Here is a 17,876-nt window from a genome sequence, read left to right as displayed (position 1 = left end):
TTGTTTTCTCACTCAACCTCACATATGGATATTGGGGGCCTTGAGGTTGTGTTCTGAATATAAGAATCTACGTTATTTCATGTGAGGTACATTAATTCCTCTTCTTTTTTCCTTTCTCCTATTTTAAAGTGCTGCACTGTGGAGATCAGAGATCCTGAGGGAAAGAAGAATCCATCAAATCCCCCTCAGGAGCTATTTTTCAGGAGGATCCCTTGGGAAGATCAAAGTCAGGACACCTCAGGAGGTAATGGAAGATCCTCTGACTACCCGTCTGTCTTACTTTCACTCTCTCTCCTCTTCTATAGAATATCTCCTCCTACTTTGTTAAATATGCATTTTGAAATTACTTATTCCTTACAGAGAAACAAAGAATGAAGCTTTCTGGTTTTTATGACAGAGATCAAACAGCAGTTGGACCTACAAATAAAGTAAGAAAGGGAAAAGTTATTAGATTTCTATTCTCCCTTCAGGAAGTGAAGCGGGTGTGCAGAGTGCTCTCTCTTTCTATTTCTCCCCCTTGTTTGGCCTGGATTATTTTTGTGTTCTTCCACAACATGGACAGCAGAATGACAGGTTGAAGTTGCTGTCAGCCAGCATGGCTTCCTCTGGTTATCTTGTTCTGCTAGGTACCCCACCAACTTGGAGTTTATAAGAAGCAATTTTTTAAAAGTCCTTCAAGAAATAGGAATAGACGTATCACAGTGGCAGGAACTGCTAGAGACCCATTTTTTTTGTCATTCATTGACAGCACCCACATGGGGGTGCAGAGCTAATGAAAAATAAATAAATAAATAAATACTCACATTGCCACATTACCATTTTTAAAAGCCTTGTTTATAACCTGTAGTTCAAAAATAAGTATTCTGTATCAAAAAATAAAGCAGACTATTAAAATCCAAATGGAATGGCCGTGTTGAGAACCCCCTAGTCCTTCTTTTCATGAAGCTAGACCTTCCCAATTCCAGCAACCGTTCTTTATATCTTTTAGCCTCCAGTCCACTAATAATTTTGGTTGCTCTTCTCTGCACTCTTTCTAGAGTCTCAAGATCTTTTTTACATCTGGCGACCAAAAAATGATGCAGGATTCTAAGTGTGGCCTTACCAAGGCTAAAGTGGTATTAACGCTTCATTTGATCTTGATTAATGCATCCTTTGATTCTGTTGGGTTTTTTTTTTAGCAACTGTAGCCTGCTGCTGATTCACGTTTAAGTGATTGTCCACTAGGATTCCAAAATCTCTCTTGCACTTACTATTGTTGAGCCAGGTATCAACTATTCTATGGCAGTGCATTTGGTTTTTTTTCCCTAAATGTAGAGCCTTACATTTCTCACTGTTGATTTCGTCTTGTTAGATGGGTCCCAATCTGTTGATCCTTCTATATCTCGAGCTTATCTTCTGGACTGCTGGTATTCCTGTCAATTTGGTCTTGCCTTGAAATTTGAGGAGTTCCCCTTCTATCCTCTTGGCTAAATCATTGATGAAAATGAACAGATCTTGTGAATCCTCTGTTCTTTTTTCCATGTTCAGGAGAGTCTGGTGTCCTTTGAGGAGGTGGCTGTGTATTTCTCTGAGGAGGAGTGGTCTCAGATGGATCCTGACCAGAAAGCGCTGCATTCGGAAGTCATGCTTGAAAACCATAGGAACATGGTCTCTCTGGGTAAGTTCACTTAGCGACCGTTCCAAGTTATGACCAGCCTTCTACCAAGTACTTGAGACCCAGTCCCAAAATTATGAGTGTTGCAGCACCACGACCGTTCACACTTACAAATGACAGCAGAGGCCCTGCAACATTCGCCCTACCTATTCCCCCACCCCATCCTACTGGGACTTACCAAGCTGGCAGGAATAGCCAACACTCCAGAAGATAGGCTTAAGATGCAGAAGGATCTTGACAGACTTCAACATTGGGTGCTATTCTAACAAAATGAAATTCAATGGTTAAAAAAGTAAGGTTCTACATTTAGGCAACAAAAACAAAATGCACAGGTACAGTATAGATGGTACCTTGCTCAATAGTAGTAACTGTGAAAGGGATCTTGGAGTCCTAGTCGACAACCATTTAAATATGAGCCAGCCGTGTGCAGCAGCTGCCAAAAAAGCCAACACAGTTCTAGACTGCATAAACAGAGGGATGGAATCAAGATTACGTGAAGGGTTAATACCATTTTATAATGCCTTGGTAAGGCCAGACTTGTAATCCTGCATCTAGTGTTTGTCACTATGATGGAAAAAAGATGTAGAGACTCTAGAAAGAGTGCCGAGAAGAACAAGATTGTTCGGGAGGCTAAAACTTTTAAAGAACGGTTGCAGGAAGTGGGTATGTCTACTTTAATGAAAAGGACTAGGGGAGACATGATAGCAGTGTTCCAATATCTCAGAGGCTGCCACAAAAACGAGGGAGTCAAACTATTCTCCAAGGCACCTGTGTCAGGTTTTCAAAAGATGCCCTAATTAATATATGAGTCTCGAGTCAAGCTTCCAAAGAAATCCAGTCATTTATTAGCAGTAACATTTTGGCAATTACCCAAGCGGAGTCAGATCTGATCCCATAAGTTACGGCTGAACTTTGCCCCTGTTTTCCCCCTCCCCTCAGTCTGTGTCATAAATCACATTTTCCAATGTGGTTGTCCAGCAAGCTGTAGAATTCTACGCCTCACAAGCCTGCTGTGGTAATCTGAGATCTGACCCTGGCTGAAGGTATGCATGGAATACGCTTCCCCACCCTTCCGCCCATGGCAACTTGATAACAGACATGGAAGTGCTTTGCGAGTTGACACCTGAGGGTAGGACAAGAAGCAATTGGTGGAAATTAATAAAAGGGAGAAGAACTAAGGAGAAATTTGCTGACATTAGAACAATTAATCAGTAGAACAGCTTGCCTCCAGAAGTTGTGGATGATCCAACACTGGAAGTCTTTAAGAAGATGTTGGATAACCAGTCTGAATTGCTGTAGGGTTTCCTGCCTAAGCAAGCGGTTGGACTAGAAGACCTCCCTCCAATTCTGTTATTCTATTCTATTCCTTAACTCAAAACTGACTGAGTGACATTTGCATATATAGAGATAATTGTAAAGGAAGAGATGTTTCCTATATATTTTCAAAGCTTTCATAACTCATGAATATAGAAATCATCATGTCTATATCACACCCCTGTAAGCATGCAAATATACAACCTACTGGAATTTCAGAGAAATTCAGAAGGAAATTCACTTCACTTTCTACAGTTTGATTTTTTTTTCTCTAACCTTGTTATCATTTTCATTTCCTTTTTGCTTTGAAGGTAATAATGGGCAGGAGAATCAAGATTCCTGTGAATTGTTCCAGGTGATCAATGCTGAAGATGGAACGGAGAAGTTTGGGGATCGAATGGAATTTCAAAGCCATGAGAGAAACCAGTCAAAGAATTGGATTCAGGAAAGCTCATCTTCCACCGATGCTCCAATGCCAAACTTTCATGCCCAACAGGAGAAAATAAGGAAAAAAAATATTGGAAAAAGTGTGAAGCTAATCAAAGCTAATGTAAATGAACACTATTTAACCCAAGACAAAATAGATGATGCTATAAGAAGACACAAGGGACAAAATTACAATGGGACATTCATTCTTCCTCTTGAAAATAACTTCCTTACATCTCAAAAAGCTATTAACACAAAAGAGAAGCCTTATAAATGTTTAGAATGTGGAAAATGTTTCAGAACAAGCAGACAATTTACTGTCCACAAAAAGATCCACTCAGGAGAGAAGCCATATAAATGCATGGAGTGTGGAAAGACCTTTGCTCAAAGAAGTAATCTTATTTCCCATAAGATGATCCACACAGGGGAGAAACCGTATAAATGCATGCAGTGTGGAAAGACCTTTTCTAAAAGAAGTAATCTTACTTCTCATAAGATGATCCACACAGGGGAGAAGCCGTATAAATGCATGGAGTGTGGAAAGACCTTTGCTCAAAGCAGTACACTTACTTCCCATAAGTTGATCCACACAGGGGAGAAGCCACACAAATGCATGGAGTGTGGAAAGATCTTTGCTCATAGCAGTACACTTACTTCCCATAAGATGATCCACACAGGAGAGAAGCCATATAAATGCATGGAATGCGGAAAGACCTTTGCTCAAAGAAGTACACTTACTTCCCATAAGATGATTCACACAGGGGAGAAGCCTTATAAATGCATGGAGTGTGGAAAGACCTTTGCTGAAAAAAGTAATCTTATTTCCCATAAGATGATCCACACAGGGGAGAAGCCATACAAATGCATGGAGTGTGGAAAGACCTTTGCTCATAGCAGTACACTTACTTCCCATAAGATGATCCATACAGGAGAGAAGCCATATAAATGCATGGAATGTGGAAAGACCTTTGCTCAAAGAAGTACACTTACTTCCCATAAGATGATCCACACAGGAGAGAAGCCATATAAATGCATGGAATGCGGAAAGACCTTTGCTCAAAGAAGTACACTTACTTCCCATAAGATGATTCACACAGGGGAGAAGCCTTATAAATGCATGGAGTGTGGAAAGACCTTTGCTGAAAAAAGTAATCTTATTTCCCATAAGATGATCCACACAGGGGAGAAGCCATATAAATGCATGGAATGTGGAAAGACCTTTGCTCAAAGAAGTACACTTACTTCCCATAAGATGATCCACACAGGGGAGAAACCATATAAATGCATGGAATGTGGAAAGACCTTTTCTAAAAGAAGTAATCTTACTTCTCATAAGATGATCCACACAGGGGAGAAGCCATATAAATGCATGGAGTGTGGAAAGACCTTTGCTCAAAGAAGTACACTTCGTTCCCATAAGATGATCCACACAGGGGAGAAGCCATACAAATGCATGGAGTGTGGAAAGACCTTTGCTCAAAGAAGTACACTTCGTTCCCATAAGATGATTCACACAGGGGAGAAGCCATATAAATGTATGGAGTATGAAAAGTCCTTTGCTCAAAGCAGTACACATAGTTCCCATAAGATGATCCATAGAGGGGTTTACTCATGGCAGTGGACCTAGAAGGCCCCAAAAGCTCCACACAGGAGAGAAACCATTTAAATGAATGAAATGTGGAAAGATGTTTGCTCAAAGCAGTACACTTAGTTCCCATAAGATGATCCATACAGGGGAGAAGCCATATAAATGCATGGAGTGTGGAAAGACCTTTGCTCAAAGAAGTAACCTTACTTCCCCTAAAAGGATCCACACTTGGGAGAAACTATATAGCAATAGTAATTCCAATTAGACTTCACAATGCTTTACCACACTCTGAGCAGTTTACAAAATCAACATTTTAGCGACCTCAAAAGGATAAAAGGCTGTATCAACCATCAGCCGGTCAGGATCCTGGCTATGGGCTGATGCCTATAGTACTGCATTCAAACCACTGAGCCACCATGTCTCTATAAATTTGTTTGTGTATGTATATTGTGCCTTTGTGATCAAAATGAGAGAAGGTTGAATCCAACAAAATGAAACTTAATGTGGAGAAAGGTAACATTTTACACCTGGGCAGGGATTGCATGAAGCCTAGTTCAGAACAGTAATTAGGAGTCCTAATGGATGGTCACTTAAACATGAGTCACGTGTGTGGCGGCAGCCAAAAAAGCTAATATAATCCTTGATTGTATAAACAGGCATAGAATTAAAATCATGTGCATTATTAGAACTGTTATATAAAGCCTTAGTAAGCCTATAACTAGAATACTGCATCCAGGTTTGGTCATAACATTACAAAAAAGAAGCTTAGACTTTGGAGAAAGTGCAAACGAGCAGCTAAGATGATTAAAGGCCTGGGGACTAAAGGATTTGGGTTTGGCTGGTCTACAGAAAAGGAGGATTAGGAATGACATGATTCCAGTTCTTAAGAGGCTGCTAGACAGTGGAGGGGGGTTAATTTATTTTCCAGATCACCAGAGGGCAGGACAAGAAACAACACATGTAAAATAATAAAAGAGAGAAGCAACCTCGAATTAACGAGAATCTTCCTTACAATGAAGACAATTAACAAGCGGAACAGCTTTCTTTCAGACATTTGAGGTTGCTTCATCACTGGACATTTTAAAGAAGAGTCTGGATAGTCGCTTGTCTGAAATAGATCCTATAGGAATATTAATGTGGGGATTTTCCCGGCTACCCATGAAAGACACGGACACAAGGATGTCCTCGGGATGAGAAGCCCCGGGCAAAGCCCGACACTCTCTTTTATTCAAATACACAAGAAAGTCTAATCATAGACAATCCACATAGTTCCTCATAGACAATCCACATATCCTGTCAGACATGAGTACGTGACAAAGAGCACAGCCAATTTAATCCCACATCTCCTTTTCTTTTTTATTTCCTTCACTTGTAAATGATGTGATTTTCATAAGCTCATCTTGGCTGCTTGAGTACATCATTGTCTTTTTTCCAGATACCATATTCCTACATACAGACATCAAAGATGGAATACATTGAATACAACAGCAAAACAGCACAAGGGCTACAACCACCATGATTCCGGTGGAAATTATGCTCTGAATCCAGGACCCATCAGGCAACCAGGACCACATGGCTCCCCATATGTCTACAGCACCCGAACCAGTCCCTTGGAGCGGATTATTCTTGATCATATCTTCCATAACTTGCACTGTTTTAGTGATATTAGGTGAATTATCATGTATATACATACAGCAATGAGAATGAATCAAAGCACACACACCTCCCTTAGCAACCAAAATAATATCAAGAGCATACTGATTTTGCAAAGTAACTTCTCTTATATCTTTCAATTCCTGATTAATAAGTTTAACACTTAATATGGTTTCATTAAACATGGCAACAGTCCAATTATTCAAAATATGCAAATCTCTATAATTCATAGCAACTCCTAATGGAGGTAAAATTGCTCTACTGATTTGTGTGCCTATATCACCCCCCAAAGAAAGAGGAGATTCAATGTTATCCCTTTTGTTGCGAAGTCGAGTGTTAGGTAATTTATCAATAGCATAAACCACAGGAATCACCAAACCAAAAGTACAAATTCCTTTCCAGTCCTTAGGGAGTTGACGATATCCTTCGTTCCCGCACAGGAGCCACATGCCATTTGGCACGGCAACTTTTCCAGACAAGATAGCTATGGTGATTAAAGTTTCCATAAAACTGCAAGCCCAATACTCGGTCACTGTCATATTCTCATTACTTTCGTAGATCGTGGAGCCCTTCCGCTTTTGGCAGTCAACTGACTCATTATAGCAGAACATCTCTGAGAGGAACTCCAAATATGAGTCTTATTACATTGGGACCATTTCCCCATGCTGATGGCATTGGAAAACAACCCAAATGATTGGAAACAAATAGAAGCACTCTCTCTCAACTTTAAATGAACCTTAGCTGATATACTATATGTGGCCTTAAACTCAGGCATAAAGGTTTTCCACCCACTAAAATTAAAAGGCAACCCATGTAATGTTAACCCTCCCCTTGCATCCCCAGGCATATGCATACAAATCCAACAATTTGTAAGATTCAACTTTTTAGCAGTCTTAGCAACATCCTTTATGAAATTATTATTGTTCCAAAGATCATCTCCAAGGTCTCCTGCTTTGCCAATATATTGTTCAATGGTTGGCTTCAGGTTCAGGCTTAGGATGATAAGGCTGCACACAACGCCCAGGGATCCAAACAACTTTGCCATCCTTTTCTACTGCAGCGTATCCGCGACCCCACGTTATTAGCTTGTGAGGACCAGTCCAAGTGGGATCAGGCAATATACGGACCCAAACTAAAGGCTGTGGACCTGTAGAAGGAGAAGAAAACAACCGGTCTGCTGCCGTAGCTGCAGGAGTTCCAGTTAAATTTAAAAAATTAAGAGTAAAAAGAGCAAGATTAATAGTATTTTGGATACCAGGCAAACCAGGGCAATTTCCCCTTTCAGTTTTATAAATTTTTTCAAGCATCCGCTTAAGAGTGCCATTCGCACGTTCACAGATTGCTTGTCCCTGGGAATTATAAGGTAAACCGAATTTATGGACAATGTTCCATGTGTGGCAAAAGTCTGCAAAACCTTTGCTAATATATGCAGGACCATTATCAGTTCATGGGGTTTGCCCAATACCGAAAAAGTCTGAATGCAATGATTAATGACATGTTTCGTAGTCTCCCCTCGCTGGGGGGTTGCCATAAGAAATCCAGAATAAGTGTCAATGGTAACATGAACTTATTTCTAAGGAGCAAAGGACGCAAATTGAGTAACATCCATTTGCCAAAGTGAATTACGCTCCGTACCTCGAGGATTAACCCCCATAGGTATAGAGGTGGAAATCTGACTGCAAGAAGCACATTGTTGAACAATAGCAGTTGCTTCTCCCATTGAAATGCCAAATTGTTTCATGAGGGCTTTCGCATTTTGATGAAAATAACTATGGCTGTTCCAGGGAGTTACCTCAGCCATGCTTACCTGTGTGTCTTCATCAGCCTTTTGATTCCCCTCTGACAAGAGGCCTGGAAAAGGCTGATGAGTGTGCATGTGCCCCACAAAATAGGGTGCACCTCATTTTTCCAAAAGAGCCTGTAAGGTTAAAAACATTCCATACAGAATCTGATCCAAACCCGGAGACAGGTAAGCCCAGGGTAAGGATGCGATGAGGTTAAAAACATATAAACTGTCTACAATAAGATTAAATGGATAGTCACAATGACATTGGAAAGCCAAAATTGTGGCAGCCAATTCGGCACGTTGTGCAGAGGTTTGAGGGGGCGTAATTTTGGTAACCCAAGTCCCTTGATCTAGACATGTACAAGCACCATACTTCTTACCACCATCTGCGAACACTGTAAGGGCAGATAAGGGTTGCTTAGATTCCATAGTACAAAAGGACAATGAGGTATTTTTAAATAAAGCCAATCGAGGGTCTGCTGGTGGGTGACAAGAAAATTTACCTACCCAATTTTCCAAAGCCAATTGCAAATGTTCATTTTGACCATAAAGAATTTCCCACATGTTCAAAGACAAAGGAACATAAATCACTGTGGGGAGCTGGCAGACCTCCCAACCAATCAGAGTAACCGTTTGTTCCCGCCTAAACGGCGGACCTGAGTTAAGACTACAGCAGTTTATGCTAATATCTACCACCCCTCCCCTCTTAGTTGGAATGTTCCAGTTCATTGCGTAATCCTGTAAGTATGTGTGTCTTTGCTTCGTTCTGGTCGACCTGTGTAATTCGGGCTGAGCCTGTTCCTGTACTTGGTCGGAGGGCTCAGAACATCGGGCAGGCCGTGAGTGGAGAAAAGTCTCCGTAGTACCTTGATGACAGCCTCTGCCGTGATCGAGGTCATCAGGACCACCTCTAGCCATTTCGAGTATGCGTCCACAACTATTAAGAACGTTTGGCCTTGAACTGGTCCTGCAAAATGATGTCATCGAAATAGGGAACGACTCCTGGTATTCCCTGCAAAAGCCGTTCCATGACGCTCTGAAACCCTCCAGGGGCAATACTCACACCGAATTGTAGGCGGTTGCATTTGAATGCACCCCTATGCGTCACTATAGTCTGGGCCTCCGCCGTGGCACTATCTATAGGCAACTGCTGGTAAGCCTGTGCCATGTCTAATTTTGCAAAAAAATTTCCTGGCCCCAATGAGTGTAAGAGATGTTGTACTATGGGCACAGGGTACGCACTCTGCTGTAGAGCGACATTAATTGTACTTTTATAGTCCGCGCAGATGCAGGCTGACCCGTCTGGTTTTACTGGGGTCACTATTGGGGTTTCCCAACGAGCATGGTCGACTGGTTCTAGGATTCCTTGTTCGACCAGCTTGTCGATTTCCTTATCAATTTTTGGCCAGAGGGCAAAAGGCACTCTCCTGGGTTTCAGTCTGATGGGCGCCACGTTTGGGTCCAAATTAAAAGAGATTGGCGTCACCACGTACTTACCAAGGCTGGGGCTGAACACGTCCTCGAACTCCTTAAAAATCTCCTCGGCACTGCTGTTTCCCACGGCGTTGATGCTCGTGACTTCCAGGCCCAGGGCTTTGAACCAGTCCAGTCCCAGGAGGCTTTGCAATGGTGCGCTGAGGACCTGAGTGAAGACTACAGCAGTTTATGCAAATATCTAACACCTCCATTCCGGCTCTACTTTCTCCCACTCTCTCTCTCTCTCTCTCTCTCTCTCTCTCTCTCTGATCTTGGGCGTTCGGCCGCCATAGGCGAGAGGAGCAGCAGAAGCCCCTCCCCTACCGGCGCAAGGTTTTGTTCTTTCCTCCTCCAGCTGGTTCCTGGTGATCCCACCTCGCAGACTTCCAACCAGTAACCCCCTCCTCCCCCTCCCGCGTCCTCAGTCCGGTCTCCCTTCCCTGCTTTTCTGTTCGGTTTCCAGCTAACATTCTCCCGGCGGAACTAAGCAGAGCCGGCTCAGGGGAGCCAGGCCTGTGCCGGGGGAAGAGGGGGAAAACGATGTCAGGTGGAGACTCGGCGGCCGCCGCAGCCTCTCCTCAGCCGTTGCTTTTCTCGCTGCCCAAGCCTCCCCCTTTGATGCAGCTCAACTCTGGCGAAGGCGTGTGCCCCGTAGGACCTCCCGGGCAGGACCAGTAGCTGAAAAATGCCCGCATGGGAATGCGGCCGGACTGGCGTCAGTCTTCTGGCACCTCTACTTCCACCGCGCGGGAAACCTGAGCCACTCCTTCCCTTCGGGCTGGCTTCTCGCCAGCCTTTCCGTGGGAGGCTCCTCGGCGACTCCTGTGAAAAGGTCGTTCGAGCCCTAAAGGGGTCGCGACACACAGGTTGAGAACCGTGTTAGGGTTCTAAATACCATGCAGAAATAAATCATTGTCCAAGGCAAAACATCCTTTAAGGTGCAATTTATTCCGCAGGCATGTTAGCACGGCTATGGAAATTTCAACTCTGAATTACATCCTGTAAGTTCACCTAGTTGAAAGTTCATGATCTCTCCCCACACCCACAAATCCATCACATGTTCCAATCATCATCTTCCACACTGGCATGTACACCCATCTTCTTCCGGCCAGGTGTCGAGGTGCTGAGACAAAAGATGACCTTGAGCTTCTACAAAAGAATGTCAACAATCCATTCTACAATCCTACTCCTTTCTATTCCCCCCTCCCAACTACTACACTATTGAAACATCATAGAAAATTATAAGAAAGTGTGGCAGGCCAAAGATCCTAAAAAGAACATAACTACAGGCCTGACAAACCGCTGATCTAGATCAAACCCCTGCTCAAGTAGGGGAGACCCATCACTATCTATACCAAAAAGCAGGAGACCCCATGCCATTAGTTTCTGAGCCCCAAAGAGGGAGGGAGGGAGGTGTCGGGTGCCAAAATGTGGCAGGAGCCTCCGGTTGTGAAGGGGAGAAATTGGCTCAAATGGCTCCCCAAAAGTGCTTGGAGACGACTGTGTCTGCTGGCATTCTGCACCTCAAGAGGGGGCTTGAAGGGGAAGCCTTTAAGCAGGAGTGGGTCCAGACCCTTCCCCTCCCTGGATCTGCCCACCCAAACCAGTTCTGGCTTCGGACCCGAAGCAGCCAAGCCGGTTGATCCAGAGGCAGTGGACGGAGAAGCCTCCTGTGGGGGAAGGAAAGAGGAAGGAAGGAGGAATTCCAGGATTTTCTTACATCGGAAGTTTATTCCTTTACAGCAAAGCGAAAGGAAGGGAAGTGATTCGGAGGAAGCGTGATGGAGATGAAGCTGCTGTGGGTTCAAAGCCAGGGGAGATGCGGGGGGCTTGAGTGACAGGTGCACCCAGCATTCCTGGGGGCAGTCTAGATCGTCTCCAACCCTCCTTCCCAAGAAAGGGAGGCCCCGAAAGGATGCTTGGGGGGGGGGGATCTCAGCAGGAGAAGGTCCAGGCTGACATTCTCCTCCTCTCCCCAACCTGCCACTTCAGCTTCCATTTTTCAGAGGTTGCAAACAGGAGAAAGAATCATCAGCTACTAAAGAAATAATTTCCTTTTGCATCAGAGAGCAGGATTAATTCATGAGTGCTGTAGAAAAAGAGATGGGGAAGAAAATTAGAATATAAAAAGAAACTTTTAGTGTAAAAATCATATTATCTTCCCTTTTAGCACCCCAACCCCAAGGCAGACCCACACTGCAGGGGGGTGGTTGATAGGCAGGGACAGATAGAGGGAGAATGTGCCCATTGCAGGAACGAAAAGGCTGGGATGGATGAGGGATTCCTCCCCATTTCATCTCAAGGGGATTTTGGAATTCTCCCTGACTTAATTAGAGGGTTAATCAAGAGGGCATCCCCCTCCCCCACTCCCTGCAGACGTTCCATATGAAGAAAGAAGAGGGGGCTACAAAGGGGGTGGCAGAAAAAGGTGCAGACTGAGGTCACTTGGCCAGAAATCGTGCAAATTCTCACAAGGAGAAGGGGGGGGGGTCAGGGAGAGGAGCCTGTCAAGGTTCCAACTAATGAGCCCAAATGAGTCTGAATGGGGTGCCAAGAAGGATCATCTCGGATGGGGGAGGGGTGTCTAGTTCAGGGTGAAGTTTTGGAAGTTGGAGTTCATTAAGTTGATAGGGTCATCTCAAGGGCTCAGCTCCACCTTCCATCCAAGTACGAAAGGTGCTTAAGAACGAGCTAACAAAGTGATAGAACAATACCTGAGATGCTTATGTTAATTATCAGCAATTTATCTGGGAACATCTCCTGCCATTTGCTGAAGTGGCCTTCAATGACACAGTGCATGGTAGCCTGGGACTCACCCCTTTCAGAATAGCCACAGGGGTGGAATATTGTTCAGGCATGTTTTTTTTAAAAAGGAACAATTAAAGAATTAAAGTAAACCACACATAACTTTTAGGAGTTGAGATGAGGGAGGAAGAGGAGAAACTCACCTGCAGGAGGTTGGATGGGAATTGCTGGAAGGAGAAAAAGACCCAATCAGGACCCTTCATGGGCTGCAGGACTCAGAGGGTCCCACTCCCCTTCGATAGCCCATAATAGGTTGCAGGATCTTCCCTTAATAGCCCCTCAAACAAGAGAAGCTGCCAAAAATATTTCTCAAGGAGACCCTCTTGGCCACTTGCTGAGCTTGATGAGAGGCCTCCCCTAGATGGTCCCCTCCCCACAACCTCTCCTCCAGCCCCCCAGACTCACCTTTCTTGCTCTTCAGGTAGGAGAAAAGCCCCACCGCAAAGAAGGCCACTCCTATCACAGCTCCCATTATCCCCGTCCAGAGTTTGCTCCTGGCAGAGCTGGAGGTACGGGGCTCTGGGGAAGGAGAAGGAGCCTCACCTGAGCAGGAGGATCAGGCCCACCTTCCCCCAGGAGGAGGGTCCATTCTTATTCTCTCTACAGGGAGGGTCCTTCCCCTTCTCAGGGCAGGATGGGGTCCCCAGAGCAGGAGGGGAGGGGCTTACCCCACTGGACAGTGATGGGGGCCTCCAGGCTGGCGTGCTCCACCTTGCAAGTGTAGACGTCTCCTCGCTGGGGCTGGGTCTCCATCATCACCTGCAGCTGGTAGGTCCAGTCTCCGTTCTGGAGCTCCTCCCCATAGGCCACACCCTCCTTCTCCTCCTGGCCATTCTTCAGCCACTGGATCTCAAGCTCCTTCGGGTAAAAGCCCGTCGCGGTGCAGAGGAGGATGGTGTTGGGGGAAGTGGGTTCCATCTTGGTGGGGGAGATGGTGACGGTGGGCTTGGCTGGAGGGAAGGAGGGGAAGGAGGCACATGAGAGACACAGGAGAGCCCAGAACAGAAGACCAAGTTGGTTAGTTCAAGGCTCCTTTTCTCTCTTAAAAATATTCTGTGTTTTGAGTGTCTGTGGAGATTCTGAGTCAGTCCAGGTCATGGTTGACCCAAAGGAGCTTCCCCCCCCCAAAAAAAGACATTTCGCTTCTCATCTGAGAAGTTTCTTCAGTTCTGAGTGCCTGAATCGAAGCTTCTTGGATGAGAAGCAAAATGTCTTGAAGGAAAACCAAAGTCCAGTTGCCTTTGGAGAAAAGACATTTGGGACGGTGTTTGGAGTCATCCTCCAAAGCAAATTGCAGGAAGACATGAAAAGGGATCCTGAAAAATGGGGAAACATAAATCCTTCCTGGTTGGGATCAGGTGACCTCATCAAAAGGGAAGAATCGTCAAAATAGGCAAATCCCTCAGCAGAAGAACAGAATAGCAGAGTTGGATTGGGCCTTGGAGGTCTTCTAGTCTAACCCCCTGCTCAGGGAGGAAACCCTGAACATTTCATATATGTGGCTCTCCAACCTCTTCTTAAAAACCTCCCAGAATTCCACCTATCAGCTGTTCCAGGCTGCAGGGATCACCACTGCCTATCATTTCCTCCACAGCCATTTTTTGTCTCCACGTATCCTGTTTCCAACCTCCGTGTTCCCCATTTTTTGCCTCCATGTGCCCTGTTCTTGCCCTCTTTCAGGTGGCGGCAATAGGCAGCGGCGATCCCTGTTGCCTGGAACAGGCTAAAAATGGGGTGTGCAGAGGCAGTGACAGGCAGCAGCAGCGATAGGCAGCAATGGTGGTGATGGGTGGTGGTGATCCCCGCAGCCTTGAATGGCTGATACGCAGTATTCCGGGAGGCAAATCCAACCGCCAATCAGCTGTTCATGCTAAATCATTTATTCGTATGTTGCAGGATTGGTCTAATTTACTAAATCATTTTAATTTCCAAGGCTTCTCTCTTTTCTCTTATTTTGTGGAAGAGACTCAAAACTAAAGATGAAGGCAAATCAAAACCCAACAGAAATCCCATTTTTGTTATTTTTAAACACCCCCACCCTCCTCCGAAACACCACTTTCTCCTTCTGTCCATCCAGGAATTTCATTTAATCGACATTTGGAGACCTCTCAGTTTAAAACAGCAGGAACACACAATACATTTTGTCTCCCTCACACGGTGATATTCAAGGTTTATTTTTAATATCAACTTTAATGCCGAATGCAGTAGAAAATGTGAGCCAGAGTTAAACATTTCTTTCTGATGAAGCACCCGTAGAATCGATGGTAATTTTGGAAGTAATTTTGGGGTTAAAGTATTGCAATTAGTGAGATGCTCCTTTGTTGGGGTTCATGGAACAACAAGCATAAGACTCAGAGGGGACTTCCTGTGGTGACATCATCGTGCTTGGAGTTGAGGAACGGGAGCTCTCCTGACCTCTAACTCTCTTCGTTTGGGCTCATTTTTGAGCCCTGTGGATCCTGGAGGGACCAACAGATTAAGGGGGAAACTCTGAAGATGCTGGGGTGGTAAGGCAAATCCTCCCAGTGGTAGGAGAAACCCACTAAACGGAGCAATGGCGACCGCATAAGAAGGAAGCAGAGAGAGAAAGCAGTTGAAATCGAGACATCAGTTACTATTATTGACAACCCAAAGAAGAGGAGAACAACGCGTAACTGGCAGAGAGGGTGAGCTGGAAAGAAGGAGGTTCTGGGAAGGAGATCTTTCAGAATTTTGCCAAAAAGCTGTGAAAGCAGAATTACTGAGTTGGAATTGACGGCGTAAATAACTTGAACTAAATTGGCTAGAGAGAGAAGGAAAACCCGGCATGGACAACAGGAGGAGGACATAGTAACTGCTGAGAAGACGTGTAAAGCACAGAAGGATTGTTTAACATTCGGGTTGGTTGTTGACTTGTTGACTTTTTTCTTCTTACTCTGTTGGAACGATTAGAGGGCTTTGTTACCCCCCCCCCTCTATTTTCCTTTGTCACTGGACTTGTTGCATTAACTCAGTGCTTCTCAATTATTTTCTGTCATGCCCCCCCTAGGAAGAAGAAAACATTTCGCGCCCCCCCCCACGCAACTGTAAATAGTCTAATTTGTCTATAAAATTGTTATAAGTACACCTCTGCATAACATAGCACACCGGTCTTTCCTCGTCTCCCACCGTAGTCACATGCTTTCTTTCCTCTTTCCCTCTTACTTGTCTATCCTTCCTTCCACCCTCCCTTCCTCCTTCCCTTCCTTCCTGCCTCCCTTCCAGTTCCCTCCTTCCTCTTTCCCCCTGCCTGCCTGCCTTCTTTCCTCTTTCCCTATCCTCCTATCCTTCCTTTCTCCCTCCCTCCTTCCCTGCCTCCCTTCCAGTTCCATTCTTCCCTCCTTCCTTCTGCCTCCTTCCTGCCTGCTTGCCTTCTTTCCTCTTTCCCTCTTGCTTGTCTATCCTTCCTTCCACCCTCCCTTCCTCCTTCCCTTCCTTCCTGCCTCCCTTCCAGTTCCCTCCTTCCTCTTTCCCCCTGCCTGCCTGCCTTCTTTCCTCTTTCCCTATCCTCCTATCCTTCCTTTCTCCCTCCCTCCTTCCCTGCCTCCCTTCCAGTTCCATTCTTCCCTCCTTCCTTCTGCCTCCTTCCTGCCTGCTTGCCTTCTTTCCTCTTTCCCTCTTGCTTGTCTATCCTTCCTTCCACCCTCCCTTCCTCCTTCCCTTCCTTCCTGCCTCCCTTCCAGTTCCCTCCTTCCTCTTTCCCCCTGCCTGCCTGCCTTCTTTCCTCTTTCCCTATCCTCCTATCCTTCCTTTCTCCCTCCCTCCTTCCCTGCCTCCCTTCCAGTTCCATTCTTCCCTCCTTCCTTCTGCCTCCTTCCTGCCTGCTTGCCTTCTTTCCTCTTTCCCTCTTGCTTGTCTATCCTTACTCCCTCCTCCCTTTCTTCCCTCCCTCCCTGCCAGCAGCTCCTCCAGCATCCCAGCTGGAAGCAGCAGCACAACAGTCGCCGTTACCAGGGGCGAAGGGGTGGGGGTGGCAAGATCGGGCGACCGCCGCCCCTTTGTCCCTTCCCCAACAGCGGCTGTTGCGCTTCCGCTTCCAGACGGAATGTTGGCGGTGGAGCTGCTGGCGGGGAGGCGAGCTACCTGCATAAAGACGCCGCCGAGGGCATGGCAGAATATATCCCGGCTTGAAGTGGCAGCGCTGGGGACTGCTCAGAGACTCATCAGAGCCGCGGGCTGGAGCTGTGCAAAAAGTCTGCTTGGGCTGGGGGGGGAGGGAGGGAAGCCTGGGACAGCCATGCTTCCCTCCCTCCCACCCCCGCCTGAGCAGGCTTCTTGCACAGATCCAGCCCGCGGCTCTGATGAGTCTCTGAGCAGTCCCCAGCGCTGCCACTTCAAGCCGGGATATATTATGCCTCGCCCACGCCGCCGCCGTTGCACCCAGATGGAAAGGGAGCCTTCGCGCCCCCCTTTACGGAGCCTCGCGCCCCCCCAGGGGGGCGCACCCCACTATTTGAGAACCGCTGCATTAACTGATTGACACTAACAGTGATACTGAACAGAGGGTGACACCTAGTGGATCAAAAATTTGAACCCTGCGATCTGACGCAAGAAACCTTAACAGTCACATAAGCTGATATATATGCATAGAGAGAAACTTATTACTAAAATTGAATACCTATCTAATTGATACAATTGAGAGACATCTATTTGTATAAGATAACAGTGTGATATATAACTCTAGGATATATGATAATTAAGGATCAAAATAGAATGGAATAATACATAAGAATGTGTAGATATTGAAACGTGATATTAAGGAAGGTTAATTATTGCTAAATATTGAGATATATAATTATTGATAATATTGATATTGCTGATAAAGTAGAAGTAAAGTAGAACTTATATGCAATTGTGGACAAGGATAAATAGGGGGATAAGAATGGCAACTTCAGGAAAGTTAGTTAAAAATACCACACCCAATATGATCTTGGCAACACCCCCCTCCTCATATCAAAGATCAATTGAGAGCGCATTGGGGCTGGAGAAAGGCGGAACGATGGCAGGAACAACGGGACCAGCACCAACAATGCAGAGTATGCAATTGATGCTCCAGATGATACAAGAGGCACTGATGAAAAACCAAGAAGTGACGGCTACAAATCATGAAGAGACAAGGAGGAATCATGAAGAAATGAAAAATGAAATGGGAGAAT

The 17,876-nt window shown here is 45.4% G+C and overlaps 2 protein-coding genes across 2 annotated transcripts in view; one reads left to right on the top strand and one right to left on the bottom strand.

Annotated features, from left to right (window-relative positions):
- Window positions 1-369: 369 nt before the first annotated feature.
- LOC309384804 (uncharacterized protein) overlaps window positions 370-17,876 on the top strand; it is a gene marked incomplete at its 3' end in the record, with an annotated part of 351,454 nt that continues 333,947 nt past the window's right edge. The window contains exons 1-3 of the mRNA XM_081938597.1: window positions 370-428; window positions 1,528-1,657; window positions 3,280-5,814. Coding sequence (XP_081794723.1) covers window positions 372-428; window positions 1,528-1,657; window positions 3,280-5,021 — 1,929 coding nt within the window. The 5' untranslated portion in view covers window positions 370-371. The remainder of the gene's footprint in view (window positions 429-1,527; window positions 1,658-3,279; window positions 5,815-17,876) is intronic.
- LOC309384826 (H-2 class II histocompatibility antigen, E-S beta chain-like) overlaps window positions 11,678-17,876 on the bottom strand; it is a 45,720-nt gene continuing 39,521 nt past the window's right edge. Inside the window, exons 3-6 of the mRNA XM_081938639.1 lie at window positions 13,371-13,652; window positions 13,108-13,221; window positions 12,846-12,869; window positions 11,678-11,986 (exon numbers count right to left, since the gene is read on the bottom strand). Of these exons, the coding sequence (XP_081794765.1) occupies window positions 11,973-11,986; window positions 12,846-12,869; window positions 13,108-13,221; window positions 13,371-13,652 (434 nt within the window). The 3' untranslated portion in view covers window positions 11,678-11,972. The remainder of the gene's footprint in view (window positions 11,987-12,845; window positions 12,870-13,107; window positions 13,222-13,370; window positions 13,653-17,876) is intronic.

This window comes from Natrix helvetica, assembly GCF_964273705.1.
Source record: "Natrix helvetica genome assembly, chromosome: 1".
Classification (NCBI taxonomy): Eukaryota; Metazoa; Chordata; class Lepidosauria; order Squamata; family Natricidae; genus Natrix; species Natrix helvetica.
This window is presented reverse-complemented; position numbering and strand designations above follow the sequence as displayed.